The 17,339-nt window shown below is 38.9% G+C and overlaps 1 protein-coding gene across 1 annotated transcript in view; it reads left to right on the top strand.

Moving 5' to 3' along the window:
• RICTOR (RPTOR independent companion of MTOR complex 2) overlaps window positions 1–17,339 on the top strand; it is an 80,332-nt gene that overhangs the window by 19,922 nt on the left and 43,071 nt on the right. Inside the window, exons 4-5 of the mRNA XM_085214540.1 lie at window positions 9,243–9,307; window positions 15,729–15,860. Of these exons, the coding sequence (XP_085070666.1) occupies window positions 9,243–9,307; window positions 15,729–15,860 (197 nt within the window). The remainder of the gene's footprint in view (window positions 1–9,242; window positions 9,308–15,728; window positions 15,861–17,339) is intronic.

The following is a 17,339-nucleotide window of genomic DNA, read 5'->3' as shown; positions in this document are numbered from 1 at the left end:
ATTCACAGTAAAATCTTTTTGTCATTTTTTTAAATGGCATCTGCATCCACTAACTGACAATTGCTGCTACTGTTACTGAGATTCCAAACTAGGTCAAGAAAGCCACTGTTAAACTGCAGTAAAAGGCTCATGTGTGGCCAGTGAGGACTGAGGCAAAGAACTCATTCAGTACCTTAGCCTTCTCTTCATCCACTGAAGCCAGCTCTCCTTTTACATTTACCAAAGGACTTACATTCCCTTTGGCCTGTCTCTTCTGGCCACTGTACCTGTAGAATGTCTTCCTATTGTTTTTCACCCACCATGTTTCCATGGTAGCAACAAGGTCATAAATTTCCAAGTGCATCGTGGTTTCCAATTTGTCCTGCTTATTTCCCAGGCTGTGTGCATTGGTATAAAGGCACTTCAGCTGGGTTTTCCATCTCACCGCCTTTACAGAGGATCTAGGATCCCCTAGAACAGCAGCATCCTCAGCATCCCCCTGCCCTAGTCCATCCCTTTATACTCCACATTTTTTGCCCATCAAGCTTGGTATGAGCCCTCAAATGACCCACTCAACCCCAGCAGCCCTCATTTTGTCCCCTTCCCCCTTCACCTTTCAGTGAGTGCTGCCAGTTCCTTGGCTAAGATCCTATTACTCCTTGGAGACAGGCTACTTCCATCTGCATCCACTATGCCAGGTGCTGAGTAAATTGATGTGTGGTCAAAAAAAAAAAAAAAAAACAAAAAAAAACAAAAAAAAACAATTCCTGTGTTTGCGCCAACTTCTAAGCCATTTGTTTATGAGGTGGGTTTTTTGGATCCTCTCAGTATCCTTCTCTGCCATTGAAGATATAGAAGAAAACATACCTGCATGCCCGCTCCATCAACTAGCCCTCCCACCCCCCCAGTCCTCTGCAGTTTTTCTTGATAGTCCTTAGGCTTTTTTCAGCAACTTCATCACTGGCAGCCTGAACTATCAATAAGGGGTAATAATCAGAAGGGTGAATCAGTCCAGGAAGTTTCCTAGAAATGTCCCTGACCTGTACCCCAGGGAGGCAGCACACCTCCTTATAGGTAGGGTCAGGCTGATATATAGGGCCTTCTCTTCCTTTCGGCAAGGAGCCGCCTACGACAACCGCCCTTCTGTTCTTCTGGATGGAGGCTGTCTTGAGGTGTGGGGTTGATCACTTCACCTGAGGCAACCTCACGTGTGGACCTCCCTCCACACCCCGACTCACCTCTCCCTCGAGTTCCAGGGCCTCATAACTATTGCGCAGAGGCACCTGGGGAGCCGAGGATGGTTGGGATGGGGGATGCCCACTTTGCTGAGCCAGTATCCAATTTCCACTCCTCCTCTCTCAAATTGCCTTGCTCTGCTTGGCAGTGGCAGGGCAGGGGGTTCAGCACTGTCTGTTGAATATCACCCCAGTGCCTTTCTAGGGGTGTTACACTGCTTTTGCCACTGCCGTACACCCCCCAGTTCTTCACTGTTGTTGTTAGGGAGAGTGAGGACGGGGGCTCACTGCAGCACTGCCTGTGCGCCGGCTCCCCTCTACCACCTGTTTGCAGGGCGGCAAGGGGTGATGGTGCTCCATGTGAAGCCTCATCTGTGTGCCAAGATCTTGGGGCTGATAGGGACTGGCACCACCAATCAATCTCCCTCTCACAGTCCTTTATGGTCCTCAGCCTTTCCACCTCCTGCTTCCAGATGACCACAAAGCTGAGTAAGTCGTTTCGATGGTCACATCGTATACAAGTTCTGCCTCCATCACCTGGTACTGCGAAGGCCAGGCTCTGGCACTCATCACAGCCAGTGACCTGCACACTAGCATCTTGTGTTTGGACCTCAGTCTGGGTCTCCACATTCTTCTTGGCTGCAGTCTTCCTTTTATGTGAACATGGGACCTCTGTCTGGGTCTCTACAGTGTTTGTGGCGGTAGCCTTCTGCCAGGGTGCAGGCATGGCAAACCAGCAGGCTCACTAACACTACTAGACAGCCTTAATGGGGTGACTGATCAGTCCCGCCCTGCTCCCGGTAGTGCTGGCTCTGCCCTCGCCCCGTTGCCATGTCGTTAACAGGAGCCCCCGCACTTATCACTCTCTTCACAGTGATAACAACCTTCCTCGCTACGTAGTCCTGTGGATGGATGGCTTACAGTTTCTCCTCGTAAAAACAGCCCACGTGATTCCCACACCCCGACTCATCCTCTCTGTCCCGGAGGCACTTTCTAGGCAGAGGGTGTGGACGCAGAGCCGTTGCCCCGGCAACGCCCATGCCACATCAGCTGTTCTCTCGAGAGCTGCCCGGCTGCTCTGTTGTCTCAGGGATCCCTGGATGAGGGAACGACCGAACCCCCCCTATACCTCCCACTCAGTTGCTGTGGTTCTGGCTGGGACAGCTCTGAAGCAGCAAACCTCAATGATCAAACTGTCCTTGGTTTTTCATTCTAGTGGTTAAAAGTTTGGAGCCGGGGGGAGTTTTTTATTTCACTTCTGCACTCTCATCTGCTGCTATGAATTGACATAGTCTCAGTTCCTTGTTTGTGAAATAGAAGTATGTGGAAGGCAAAAGAATGTTTGATATGTTTGTTTGATAAGTTAACAGCTGAGGATGTCTGTATTCTGTCTTGAAATCTTACTGGTGTTGATGAACTTCGTTTGTCTGTGTATTCTAGCATTTAATGATCCATGTGGAAGTCTATAATAACAAAATAATAGAAAGGCTGAGGTTGACATGACCTCTGGGTCCATCTGTTCCCACTACTTGTTAGGGACTACCAGCAGGGTAGCCAAGATCATGTCTAAGTGGCCTCTGAAGATCTCCAAGGAGGAGAGTCCACAGCCCGTTTGGTCAGTCTGTGCCAGTGCTTTGGCACCCTGTATTTTTATACTGTGGGTAGCGAAAGTAACTCTGACATTTTTAATAGTGTATTTCAGAAAAAATAGTATGAAAAAGAAACCAAACTATAAACTCCAAACTCCTACTATGAATGTTACTACACTAAAAAAAGCAGCAAAATGGTTGAAAAATGTTAGCGTGAAACAATTGCTTCCTGCTGACCCAAATTTTTCCTTCAAAGACTGGGTAGCTGCTACATTTCAAAGTAGTACTGCCCTAGTCTTCTGGTCAGAGAGAGCAGAACACTTCTATTCAGGTGAAAACTAGTAACAAGTTAACATGACTTTCCTGGCAGACTTTGTGGTTGGCTTTAAACTTTGCATTAATTCAGTGGTATCTGAGATAAGTTTAGATTTCTTCCCATGAAAGAGACTAGATTTTCAAGGATTTTTTTCTTTTACTTGTATGTTATCAGGAGTACAAATACACAAAATTATTTTAAAGTTGTGTACTTTTATTTAAAGAATTATTGGACTCCCAAGATTTTATGCAGAAGTTAGATAACTGTTTAAAAAAAAAAAAAAGATTAAAATAATTGTGATGAGCAGTAAGTAGGATTTCTTTCTTTATTTCCAAGAATGATGGTTTAAGGCAGATACTTAGTGTGAAATTAGTGTGTCAGGGTTGGAATTATATTTCCATTTTTCTTTCCTTTCAAGAGAAGTGCAGCGTGTGTAATTACTGTGCGAAGTATGCTGGTATTTTATGGAAAGTTGTATTTCATTCATCAAATATTAGTTAGTATTACTAATTAGTAAAAGCCTTAGTGTTCAATTCCTTGACTTTTTGATTGCAGAACATGAAATATCCTCATCTTACAAGAATGTAACGTTTACATTTTCTACTCAAAACCGTAACATTCACGGTTCTGATTGATATTCAGAGTACTGAAAAGAATATTTTGTTCTCAATTTTTTTTCTCCTTTTCTGCTACTCATCAGCTAGTACTTGAAGCAGTGACTTTGAAGGTAAAATGATTTATGGAGGACTGCCTGGCCTGTACTGGGCAAAAACAATCACGTAACTTTCAAAATGCCTTTATCGCTATTTAAGTAATGAGAATTTTGACCTGAAAACTGAGGATTTGACCTTTTAATAAATGGACGGTTGCACCTGCAGTTATAATAGTGGTTTAGAATGTTATGTGCCTCTGGCTTCAGTGAGCTGTCTTTGCTTAAGCAACTTTGATTTATAAAGCCATCCAGAGAAGGCAACCGCCTTGTAGTTTCCCATCTTATACTGATTAATAACAAAACATGATGGTGCTTTCTGGAGGTTTTTTCCCACCCCATTGAGAAGTAGTAAGTGATGAATTACCGAAAACCAGAAGGAACAGTACAGTTGTATTTACCTACTTGAAAAGATCTTTTGTATTTGAAATATTCATTTAGAATCCTGCAATATATAAGGTTTATTTTCCTGTTAGCATTTGAGAGATTTATACTTTTTAAAGCTAACACTGTTTAAATATTAACAGGGAAAAAAAGAACAGAAACAGATTTTGAAGCACTTTTGTTCATTCACAGACAGTTTCATTTTTCAGGACAAATTGTAACATAATTCTTTTTATCTGGACCCTACCAGCTGAATTGCATAAATAATAGAAAAAAATTATCAGTCAGCTCAAAAACTTTTTGGTTTGTCTTCTAATGAGTCTCTCCTGCTCTGTGCATCTGCTAGCTTTTGAGCATGCTGTTGGATTTTGATGCAAAGTGGGCTGAGTCTGGGGGCTGTCCCAAAGTGTGTGTCTGTCTGATTCATGGACCATTGCATTGTCTTGTTTTTTGCTTCCACTGTCATTTTAGGGTCTTTGTTGTCCCAAAGATCATAAAGTCTGAATGCAGTAATTACTGACTGTAACATTTATCCAAATACCATTATGAACAAAACTTGGTACCTCTATAAAGTATGTAACTGATAGGGATATTTAGCTATGGAACAAACTTGGAAGAAAAAATGGGTCTAAATCAAGAATCTGTAGTTTCCATAAAGTTTTCTAGTAGTACTGTAATCTTCTAAGTGACCTCTTCGTTCATCTTACCATTGTGATTCAATCTGTATTTCAAAAATTAGTGTAATAATAGCATTTTGGACATATGGAATAATATCAAATTTTACTTATTAATTGCTATAGCTGTTCTGTCAGTTTTAAACATGGAAGAGTCTGTGCACTTAGTTTGTGTATGCTGTTGACCTCCTGTGGTTTTGTTTTCAGCTACTGTATCCAAGACATGTTGATGTGTTGCTCATATTGCTATGACTCATCCAAGTAGCATGAAAAACTCATGGCTGACAGTAAACATACAAAAAAAAAAAAAAAAAATCCTCACTGTAATTTAGTCACTGTTTGGCCTAGAGTAAGTATTGTTTCATGCTAGTATTAAATCATCTGTTCATAGATGTTTTGTGCTATTCCCATTAATTTACCATTATATCAAAAACTTTAAATTTTAGATGTAAGCAATTCTAGCATGCAAAATAGAGATTGTGTGCACATGTGTATATTTATATATATGTAAATATAAAAAACATGAAGTGTATTTGATTAATCCTAGGAATTTAAATGGTAGGATAATTTTTGCTGTTTTAGTGAACTGCAGCATTGTCAGGGTAAAAGAAGATGTTTAGTGTTCTGATGATGCTTGTGCCTACAAACTTGAATAAACTGTTAAGCGTTACAGTTAGGAATGTTTCGTAGAATCATAGAATGGTTTGGGCTGGAAGGGACCTTTAAGGTCATCTCCTTCCAATGCCCTGCTATAGGCAGGGTCACCTCCCTCTAGACCAGGTTGCTCAAAGCCCCATCCTGCCTGGCCTTGAATGCTTCCAGGGAGGGGGCATCCACAGCCTCACTAGGTGACCTGTTCCAGGGTCTTACCATCATCACAGTAAAGAATATCTTCCTAATATCTAGTCTAAATCTATCCTCTTCCAGTTTGAAGCCATTTTCTCTCATCCTGTTGCTACATGCCTTTATTAAAAGTCCCTCCTCAGCTTTTCTGTTGGCCTGCTTCAGGTACTGGAAAGCTGCTATAATGTCCCCCTGGAGCCTTCTCCAGGCTGAAGAGCCCCAGCTCTCAGCCTGTCCGTGTATGGGAGGTACTCCTCCCTCCAGCCCTCTGATCATCTTTGTGGCCCTCCCCTGGACCTGCTCCAACAGCTCAATGTCCTTCTTGTGTTGGGGGCTCCAGAACTGAACACAGTACTCAAGGAGAGGTAGTATCTTACAAGAACAGAGTAGAGGGGCCGAATTAACCTCTCTTGTCCTGCTGGTTGCGCTTCTCTTGATCAACCCAGGGTACAGTTGGCCTTCTTGCCTACATTGCAGACTTGTCTTTGTCAGGAATTGAGCCAAACTACAAAAATTACTGCATTAGGTCCAGATTCATTGATCTGCGTAATGTTATTTGAAAGTGAAATGGAAAGAAAGTAGAAAGATTTTTGCCTTAAGTGTATTTCAGACCAGACTTTTATAACCAAGCAAATACCCAAAGCATTCAGACCAGCTGACCAGTATCTTATTTATAGGCAGCCTCTGTAACTTTCTTCCCTTCTAAATGCATATCAATCCAGCCTTACTTTACAGGTATTTTTTTTTTTCTTAGGTAAATTAACTCAATGTATTTTCTATCTCCTACATATATTTTGCTGCTCCACTTGCTCCAGTGTGTCTAGTCTTGAAATGTGGAGCCCAACATTTTGTTCTTTATGCAGTTTTAAGAGCAGCCTGTGAAGCAGAAAAAAAAGTCTTAATCTCAAACGTGATATATGCCTATTGCAAAGAAAACACTCTTAATAGGACTATCTTATGTTCAAGATTAACGTTACCAGTTGTTTAGGTTATATACTACTGTAACTCATAAATCTCATAATTCATAAATTTGAATTCTGAACTTGCTGTTCATCTTTTAAATTATTTTCTAGCTGGTAATCCTGTAAGAGCATGATACTGTGCAAATTCTAAAGAGATCCAGTGCTTAAGTGATGGTGGCCCCTTGGAGTGAGAATAACTAGTAGCTAGTCTTGTTTACTTTTTTTTTCAGCTAGTTTTAACTATTAATTCTCTTGTGAGGGGTTTTTCACATGCATGCACACACTTCACATACTGATAACAATTATCATATTCAGAAATTCATACAGCAGTTAAACTTTCCTGAAGTTACAAAATAACGTCAGTTTTTATGACTGAGTTTCAAACTAAGATCAAACTGTTGAAAACAGTTGGTACCAAGGGGCTAATAGCCACACTGTAAGTGTTTGACAGAGAGCAGTTATTTTGCACTAGCTCTAGTCTAGTCTTGAGAATTGAGAACTGAGTGCATAGTGGCACTTCAGGATACGAGTTTCTCTGCAGCCTGCTGTTGTGCACACATCAGTTACAATGCTGTTTCTAGTTTATGGAAGAATATGGAAGAAAAAATTGAAATCTCATCCGGGTGTAAGGCTTGAGATTACCTGAAATGACAATCCAATGTCATTTTAAATGACAGGACCAGGACCAACTGCTTTTTAAATAAAATCTCTGCATTTGTAATTATAATTCCCTTTGCATGTTAAACAGAACTATGCCTCTGTAGGGGTATATTCTGAGGCTGGTCTGCAGAACCATTGAAATAAGCAGCTTGTTCATATGTCAGAATGTAGGGAAAAGGCTGCTGAAAATGGTCTGGTGTACGCTAAATTCAATTTTCTCATTTGTTAGTGGGGAGATTGAGGGGAGAGGTCTAGATATATAATGACTAAACCTGAATGACTGCTGATGAACTTGTCTGAAGTGAACAAGAAACTTTTTACTTGCTGTCTTCTCACACTGTTTTGCTTACACTCTGCCAGCCAATTTTTACAGTTCATGAGATATCAATAGAAATGCTAAGGCAGCAGTGGTGGCCTTAGGCAGTCCAGCAATATGGCATAAAAACAGATTGGCAGTAGGATTTCACATATTGTCACAACCAGTTAAGGCATGCAATTGCCTAGTTTTATTATTTAAAATTGAGAGGTGGGGGAAGCTGGTTGTATAATAACTTTCCATATGTTTTACTTTTGCTTATAGCTGCTGCTAAGAAAAATGGAAAATTGGCAAGATTACATTTAACTTAGATTATTAAATTGGCCTCGATCAGCTCCATCTTTTGGCTACAATACTCTGTCTCGCTAACAGCTTTGGTTTTCAGCATAGTTGTGCATTTTTCTCAGAATAAAAAAATATTTCTTAATACGTAATGTAATTGCAAGAACTTGTTCTTGTTGAGCATAAAATTAAAATGTCTTCATTTTGAATGACTGTTGTGCTAATAAAAATGAATTAATAGGAGTGTTTCTGTATTTTAATAATTCCTGTGGTATTCACTAGTTGCACAAACACTGACTTTCCTTATAGAGGAAAACTGTTAATACTTCTGTGACTTAGAATTCAATGAATAGCTCTTTCAAAAGAAAGGGACAAACTGCAGAACTATTGCAGTCAGTTATTAGTCACTTGAGTTTTTGGAAGTCCTTTACTTCTAGTGCTTTCACACTTGGCTATAGTACTGTTTTATTATTTTAGGAATGGGCAGTAAATAAGATGTCTAGGAACTTTGCTGCTCATATGAAGGAGAACAGTATCGGGTCTTCTTGAAGAAAATTTTTTTTTCTCAATATGTTAAAGCATGACACGGACTTGATTTGCTCCTTTTGAGACTGGTTACTGCCTTGAAAACTGCATTTATAAAAATTAAGCCTCGTGACTGACAAATGAGCTTGAAGTGTTTAGAAGTTCCTACAGCTTATAGGTATACATTCAACCTTTGCACTTATTTTAGAGGTACCAAAAATTGCAAATCCTATGTCAGGTCAGGCTAAATATCTGTTGAGGGACACATTTTCAGCTTCTCCTTTTTTGTGTGCCTGTGCTGCTGTGGACAATATGTGTCTAGCGCTGCTTCAAAACTGTTACCATATCTGTGTTTTTCAATGCAAATGTTTTACATTCTTCAGGCTTTCTAATCTCTGCTGAGGTTACCAGTTGCACAACAAGCACATGTTCTACAGATAGCCTGAGAGCAGCTGGAGGAAGAATCTGAAATATGGCATTTGAAAGTAGAGTTGAAAAATCTGTCAGTAGGCAATTTATACAGTTGTGCAAGCATTTCTCTTCTAAGAGGAGTATGACTTCTGTATCACATGTATATAGAACAGAATAGTGGCAGCAAAAATAATCAAGGAAGTCTGATTTCTGGTGTGCTTCCCCGTGTGATGAATGAAATTCCTTGCATTACTTGGGAAGTACTACCAAATATCTTACATTTTATGCAGTCATTTTTTATAGAGTTGTAAGTAACATATGCTCTTTTCCTTTTTTTTTTTTTTTTTTTTTTTTCAGCTTCTTTGTAATACTGGCCATGCTGAAGAAAAGCTAGGTTTTACGTATGACAGGATCATAATATGGTAAGTTATATGGAAAACAGGGATGCTACTAGAATACTTTGGTAAAACTATGATACTTTAATTGATTCAAGTGCAATTAAATAAACTTACTTTGTATTTTTGATCCTGATATTTTATAGCTCCAGTGTGTTTAAAATGTCATAACACTTTATGAACATTTTGTGTAAAAAATCAGAAGTAAATAATACACTTTCAGGCAAAGGGGAAAAAAACAGTAGTATGAGTATTTGTTCTATATTTTCTCAAATGCAAAAAGACCTTTAAATGTCTCAGTACTTGCAGGAAGACTTGTATAACAGTCTTTTTTTTTTTAAGAAATTTGGAGCGTACATACTCTGCATTTTGATCTCAGATTTAAAGGTGAACATTGTATTTTCATGTATGTGCATATGCTTTGCAGTGCCACTCAACTTGCTGCTAAGATACTGTGTGTATACTTTCAAGTGGAATTTTCCTATATTCTGTATCAATTTCTGACAGTTAAAAGTAACTACGTGCCTATTTCCATAGCTTCTGTGAATTTGTGTAGGCATTGGCAAATTTGCACTGAGGTTCAGTGTTGATGGTATAAAAGAAACAAGATCCAGTATTTAATGATTTTGTTCTTTCGAATGTAGTCTCCTAATTTAGGAGAGCAATTTTAGAGAAGCTAATCAGTAAAATCTAAGTAAAAGTTAAGTAAAATCAGTGATTTTTGTGCAGATGCTGTAGGTACTTTTGTTTTGTTAAATATAACTGATTTTCTCTGACTAAGCTGAATGTTATTTTAAATGCTCATATTTCTGTGGATGCATATTTAGCTGTTTAAAACTTCAGTACTTAATAATCTCCTCATTTCTTTTATCTGCTGTAGTGTTCTGCGTTGATACAAAACATCACTGGAGGGTATAGCTTCACAATTAAAAATTTACCACACATTTTTAAATACAAATCTGGAAAGGTTACACAAATATTGTTTGTTTTTATAGGAAAAAAAATTCTCAGAGATCTGCTAATCCTGACACAATTGGATAAAAATATTCTCAGCAGACAGAGAAAAGAAAAAAAGCTGTAAATGCTGAACTTTCTAGTGAGTGTAGGATGTGACCTTGAGCTAGGCTAAATACGTATATTCTTTTGGAAATAATTTAAGTTTGTAACTTGCTCTTCTGACATTCTTAACTTTGCCTTAGATTTTCATATGCTAATCTTGTAGTAGAGAACAAATTCATTTTGAATTCAAGGAGTTAATTGGATATAAAAAATGTTGTATGAGCTTCTGCACTTGTGGCGTATAAATGGTTAACTTTAAAACATTACACTGCAAGGGAATTAAAGATTTCAAGAAAAATCATACATTTCCTATAAAATTCTACATTTTGATGCCATTAATCCTGATAGAATGCTTGACAAATTTAAGGACATTTGTAGTGTGGACAGTAATCTGCAGTAAATACAGTTATTCTTGAGTTAGAAGATCTGATTTTTAGAACTCATTCTTTTTAGTTGGTCTAGGTACCTTACAGTTCTTTTCTGCCAGCAGATGGAGATAATAGTGACATGTTTTATTCTCTCAGTGCAGATCTTGCTGGTTTACAGAGCATCAGGCCATTGATAGCTTAGCAGAGATCTTGAGCCATGAAGAGCGTTTAACACTGGTAGGCCTCAAATTTTTGAGGTCTTTAACATACTGAGAGGCTTTGGCCATTTGAAGTTTATAATATGTACAGTTATCTGATGGGTTCAGAAACCTGTCAAAACCATAACTTTTTTTTTTACTGTAGAGAGTGGGGATGAGGCAGTTTAGGAAATAAGTCTTAGAATGAAGCCGTGGTAGGCAGCAAATATTCTTTCTACTTTTGTCCTTTGTTAGTCCTTCTGTACTTTTTGTCAGTATGGAAGTTTATCTGTCTTAAGGCTATCGTAGTAAGTTTTTAATTTCTCTAGTGACACTTAAAATACTGGAGTAAGTAGAATGCTGTTAAGTTTTTATCCCTTATATCATCATAATATCTCTTCAGCTTTTAATCAGATATGCGCATAGCGTGCAGCTCAGAATCACTTAGTTGATCCAATGGCTGCTTCAAAATCCTTTGCATTATCTCAAATTTAACAATCTTGAATTTTCATGATCTTGTTTTAGATACAGGTAATTGTTAAATTGCCTTGAAAATTATTATAGCCTTATCCTATTCTAGTTAACATAATGCTATCTATAATTTTCTCACAGTCTTTTTCCAAAATATGAATTGTGTATTAAATGCTGTTTTTCAAAGGAGATTGTGAATCTGATACTTAACAGAATAAAAATCAGGATAAAATTTGTCAGGACAGAAATCTTCCATTCATTCATCTTAGCTCTTTGCATTCATCCTGTTGATTTATGTGACCAGTTTTCATCACCCTAAAATGTATATCTCTTTCTTCAGTCTTCAGCAACTTCTTGTGTTAAAGTTGGGTTTGCTAACTTAGGGAAGTATTTCTTTTTTAATATACTGTTGTAGCAACTCCTTTCAAGTATTTCAAAAGATTACCAGAAGTCAGTTTGCATAAACTGTGTTTTTTTTTCCTCATGTGGTAAGCTAGTTTTCTTTCAAGAATATCTGAGGGTTGCCTGGATTATCTATGGAATCTTTTCTGTAGACAAGTTTATTATCTTTCCTCTGTTGTGATTGCTACTGTTTTATAATTCAATTCTATTGAATGCTAACAAATGTATGAAGATACTTCATGTAAATGTTCTTTCCAAACACTTCACGCTGGCCCATCAAACTTCATATCTAGTAGTTCCTAATTTCTTTCAGCTCTTCTACCGTTTTCATTTCTTATTCCAACAATTAGTATAATAAAAAAGGCAATAGGATAGAAATTACCTTGCAGAGCAGTGACTTAATATGAAGAAGGCATGTTTCTCGCAGACTTCTGTCCGTCTCATTTGCTTCATTCTTCTTCCTCTTTTGGTTCTCCAGTAGATCTGATTCATTTTTTAATTTTTTTGCATGAGAACACACAGACATGTTCATACACACATACATATATGTTTGTGTTATTTACACTCTTTCCCTCCCGATTTTCTTTTTCTTTTTTTCTTTTGTGATTATTGGCTTTAAAAGGTCAGATTTGTTGGTTTTGCCCAGTATGTTTTCTCAGGTCTTGTGGTTTGATCGTTGATCAGCTGGTGCCTTAGTTTCTTTATTTTGTTTTCAGTTGAAAGGTTTTGGTTCGGCCTTGTAGTTTTCTACATGTAATTGCTTTTATTGGAGCTTGATGGATTTTTAAAACCTCTAATTTAGGACTTTGTCAGCTAACTGTAAAGTGGCTTGGATTGGAGGGAACCTAAAAGATCTTCTAGTTCCATCCACCTGCCGTGAGTTGTTGCCACCCACTAGATCATGCTGACCGGGGCACTAGCCAACCTGGCCTTGAATGTCTGCAGTCATCAGGCATCCACAGCTTCTCTGGTGTCTCACAACCATCTGAGTAAAGGGTTCCCCCTTAAGATCTCACATAAACCTCCCTTCTTCTTGTATAAAACTTCTTGTTCTGTCACTACCTGTCTGTGTGAAGAATTGGTCTTCTTCCTGTTTATAAGCTCCCTTCACCAGGCTGAAAACGGATAGCTTCTATCACCTTTCTTTGTAGCTGAGGTATTCCAGCCCTCTGGTCACCTTCGTGGCCTTCCTCTGGACCCAGTCCAACTGCTCCATATCTTTCGTGAGCTGAGCCCAGCTTTGGTCTGAGCTCAGTTCTCCTCTTGGGCCTCGTGTGGGCAGAACAGATGGAGGAACAATCACCTCCCTTTCTCTGTTGGCCACTCTTTTGATGCAGCCCAGGATACGGTTGACCTTCTGGGCTGAAAATGTCCACTGCTGGCTCATGTCAAGCTTCTCACCCACCAGGAACCCAGAGTCCTCTGCGGGGCTGCTCTCAATGAGTACTTCCCCTAGTCTGTACATATATCTGAGATTGACCCACCCAAGTATGCTTGGCCTTCTTGAACCGATTAGGTTCAGGTGAGCCCACATGTCAAGCTCATCCAGGTCCCTTTGGATGACATCCCTTCCTTTTATATTAACTGTACCACTCAGTTTATTGTCTTTTGTAAACTTGCCGAGATTGCTCTTGATTTCACTATGTATGTTATTAATCATGATGTTAAAGTGTGCTAGTCCCAAGGCAGACCCCTAGTGGAGACTTCTTGTAGTTGGCATCCACCTGGACATAGAGCCATTGATGACAACCCTCTGACTGTGACCATCTAACCAGTTCATATTCTCTTAATAGACCATCTTTAAATCCACGTCTCTCTATCTTAGAGATGAGGATGTGGTGTTGGACCATATGCAAGGACCGTATCTTCCTTTGTCCCCTAATGTAGTCATTGTCATAGGTCACCAGATTGATTGGTCAGGCATGATTTACCCTTGATGAAGCTGTGCTGGCTGTCTCAGATCAGCTCATTTTGCACATCTTTCAGGCAGTCTGCATTTTCCATGCTTTGTCATTTTTTAAATAATGATATGCCTATTCTGCTTTTGGGTAACTTCATAGTGTTGTCCCTCATAGTGCTTTCACTGTTGGTAGTTTTTCGACTAATTCTTGTCTACAAATTAACTTTGTCTTTTCTTGTGAGTTGTAGAACAAACACGAGCATTATTGCTTTAAAAAAACTCTATGAGAAGGATTGTTGTTGTTCAAGAAAATTTTCCTCTCGAATATAGAAATGCACTTTTCTTGGGATAAAAATCTTGAAACAGTATTTGGCTGTCTTAAGATACATCATGGGTGGCAACAACGTTGTTTTCTTGAGAAATGCATACTTTCTCTATTAGAAGGAAACTCTGGAGTGTTCTAAACTGAAACATCCAAACCAATTCTAAATAGTAAAGTCCAAATAGAAGAGTATCATTTAGAAGAAGTGAGTTTTATGTGCTCCTCTCTGACTTCCTTCTCTATAAATCTGCAGTACTAGAAACAAAGGATGACTCATGACCTAAGAAATACCTATTATCTGCGTAAGACAGCTGAAGACTTGCTTATCCTTCTTTTTGTCTGCTTTGCCCGAGTGACTCTGGCAATAACTCCTAGTTCTGCTTTTGTACAGGAAGGATTTTTCCTAACATCACAATATTTAAAATCTGTTTCTTATTTCCTACTGACTGAGCTTAAAGTAAGCAAAGACAATTAGTAGCACTCGACTTCTATGTGAAAAATCATATTTGATTTTACAGTAATTATGGTCTTCCTGAAATAATTCCCTGCTGGATATAGAAAGTAATAATCAGTTCATCTTTATTTCCATGTGGTATGTCAGCCTTTCTATTTTGTCTAGATGTTTCATAGAGTAAATTACTGTTAAAATGACTTCTACATGGACTGACTAATTGATCTCTAGAAAGATCCAGAAGATCTTGGCCTCAAAATAGCTGATTATTGTGCATGACCGTTTTAGAATAAGAACAGGAAAAAAACAAAAAACAAATCTCTTAGTATAGGTTGAAATTCCATTTCACTGGCTGAACTGTTTACATTCTCAGATGTTTGCTGAAGCAGTCCTAGTAAAATATGTGGCTAAGAGTATTTTGTTCCTTTGTAGTTAAGGATAGTGGACAAATGTATTAAGGGCCTTCAGATGGCCTGTGTGCCACTTAGTACTATCATGCTGTATATCTGGAGGTCTTCAGAGCATTTCCTTCTTTAAAAAAAAAAAAACAAAAACAAAAACAAAACAAACAAAAAAAAAACCACCAAACCTGCTGTATTTACGATATGCACTGTGATGACAGTTATGTTTAGGGTAATTTATACTGGTGCAAGTAACACACTTTTTCAATATTTTCAAAATCTTTGTAGGTAAAAATGTGCTCTGGTTATTTGTTGAGATGCTTACAAATCTGTGCTATGTAACGTGTATTTTCATTTAATTTCATATTTCACACAAACATTTTCGTGCTATACTATCTTCAGAGATAAGTGTTTATTAATTAGTTAAGACACAAATTTGTCTCAGTTCAGTGTCGAAATGTTGTTTTGAGGATCCATGTTTAGGAGTTAACAGTGTAGAGAAGGAAATCTTGCCTACCTGTGTATCTTCCTGGAAATTTTAACTCATCTAGAACACTTTTTCAGGATTATTCTTGTATTCAGCTGCTTTGTTAAATAATATGTCATATACAGATCATAGTGATATGTTACTTCAGGGATGCAAGACTGATTTTAAAAGTAAATCAGTGTTCAGATTAATCTATTGTCTTCATCTTCTGGCAAGATGAGGGTTCAACTTCTGGATTGTGCAATATTTCAAAGACGGAAAATTAATTGAGGATATTGCTCTCTAAAAATCACACTTTATTTTAAAGGAATAGGTAGTACCTGTATGTCAGATGGTAAAATCTACCGACTACTATATAACTGTTTGCTCTCTTTGTTTTCTTTGTTGTAGCTTGCGGTTAGCTTTACTAAATGAAGCAAAAGAGGTGCGAGCAGCAGGATTGCGCGCCCTTCGCTATCTCATTCGAGACTCCAGTATTCTCCAAAAGGTGCTAAAGTTGAAAGTGGATTACCTGATTGCCCGGTAATTTTCCCTTCTTGTTGTAAATTGAAATTTTTTGAAATTTTACATTGTACGTTTTTCATGGTTGAGACAGTTGAGAATAGGTTTAGTATCTTCTTACATTCTTAATATGTAGTTTTACAAGTCTATTTATTTCAGGGTGAATAATATCCAACTCTTAAAAAGAGGACAGTAGTCAAAACTTCTAATGCAAGGGCAGTGCTGTTCAATATTTGATACACATGAATAATCTAAAAAATTAATAAAGATGTTCCTTGAATCACAAATGCTACTAATCAGAAATAAACCTGTGATATTATTAGTAGGTTGAAACCTTAGTAATTTTCATGTCTTCACTTGTTTTGGCATAGAATGATAGAATGGCCTGGGTTGAAAAGGACCCAAAGGTCATCTAGTTTCAACACTCCTGCTATGTGTAGCATCGCCAGTCTCTAGACCAGGCTGCTCAGAGCCACATCCAGCCTGACCTTGAATGCCTCCTGGGATGGGGCATCCACAACCTCCTTGGGCCACCTGTTCCAGTGCATCACCACCATCTGCATGAAAAACTTCCTCCTAATATCTAACCTAAACCTCTCCTATCTTAGTTTTAAACCATTCCCCCTTGTCTTGTCAGTATCAACCTATGTAAACAGCTGTTCCCTCTCCAGTTTGTATCTCCTTTCAAGTACTGGAAGGCCACAATGAGATCTGCATGGAGCCTTCTCTTCTCCAAGCTAAACAAGCCTAGTTCTCTCAACCCTTTCCTCATAGGAGAGGTGTTCCAGCCCTCTGATCATCTTAGTGGCCCTCCTCCAGACCCATTCCAAGAGCTTTGTACTTTTCTTGTGCTGGGGGCCCCAGTCCTGAACGCAGTACTCCAGATGGGGCCTCACAAGAGCTGAGTAGAGGAGGACAATCACCTCCCTCTCCCTCCTCACCCCTTTTTTAATGCAGTCTAGAACATAGTTGGCCTTCTGGGCTGCAAGTGCACACTGCTAGCTCATATCCAGCTTCTCATCCACAAGGACCCCCAAGTCCTTCTCCACAGGGCTGCTCTCAAAGAGATCTTCCCCCAGTTTTCATAAATACTTGGGATTGCCCCCAACCAAGTGCAGCAGCCTGCACTTAGCCTTGTTGAACCTCATTAGGTTTTCGTGCACCCTCTTCTCCAGCCTGTCCAGGTCCCTCCAAATGTCTTCCCTTCCTTCCAGTGTATCAACTGCACTGCTCAGTTTGGTGTTATCTGCAGACTTGCTGGGGATGCACTCGATGCCATCGTCTGTGTCATTGATGAAGATGTTGAAGAGCTCTGGTCCCAAAACAGACCCATGAGGGACACCGCTTGTGACTGGCTTCCATCCTCACACATAATAATTGATCACAACAGTTCAGCTGTGTGCAGCCAAACAATTCCTAATCCACTGAACAGTCCATCCTTCAAATCCATACTTCTCCATCCTTAGAGAGAAGGATGTGGTGAGGGACCATTTCAAAGGT

The sequence above is a fragment of the Meleagris gallopavo genome, chromosome Z, assembly GCF_905368555.1.
Source record: "Meleagris gallopavo chromosome Z, MGAL_WU_HG_1.1, whole genome shotgun sequence".
In the NCBI taxonomy this organism is placed as follows: Eukaryota; Metazoa; Chordata; class Aves; order Galliformes; family Phasianidae; genus Meleagris; species Meleagris gallopavo.
The sequence above is the reverse complement of the archived record's forward strand: the minus strand, read 5'-3'. Positions and strand labels throughout refer to the sequence as shown.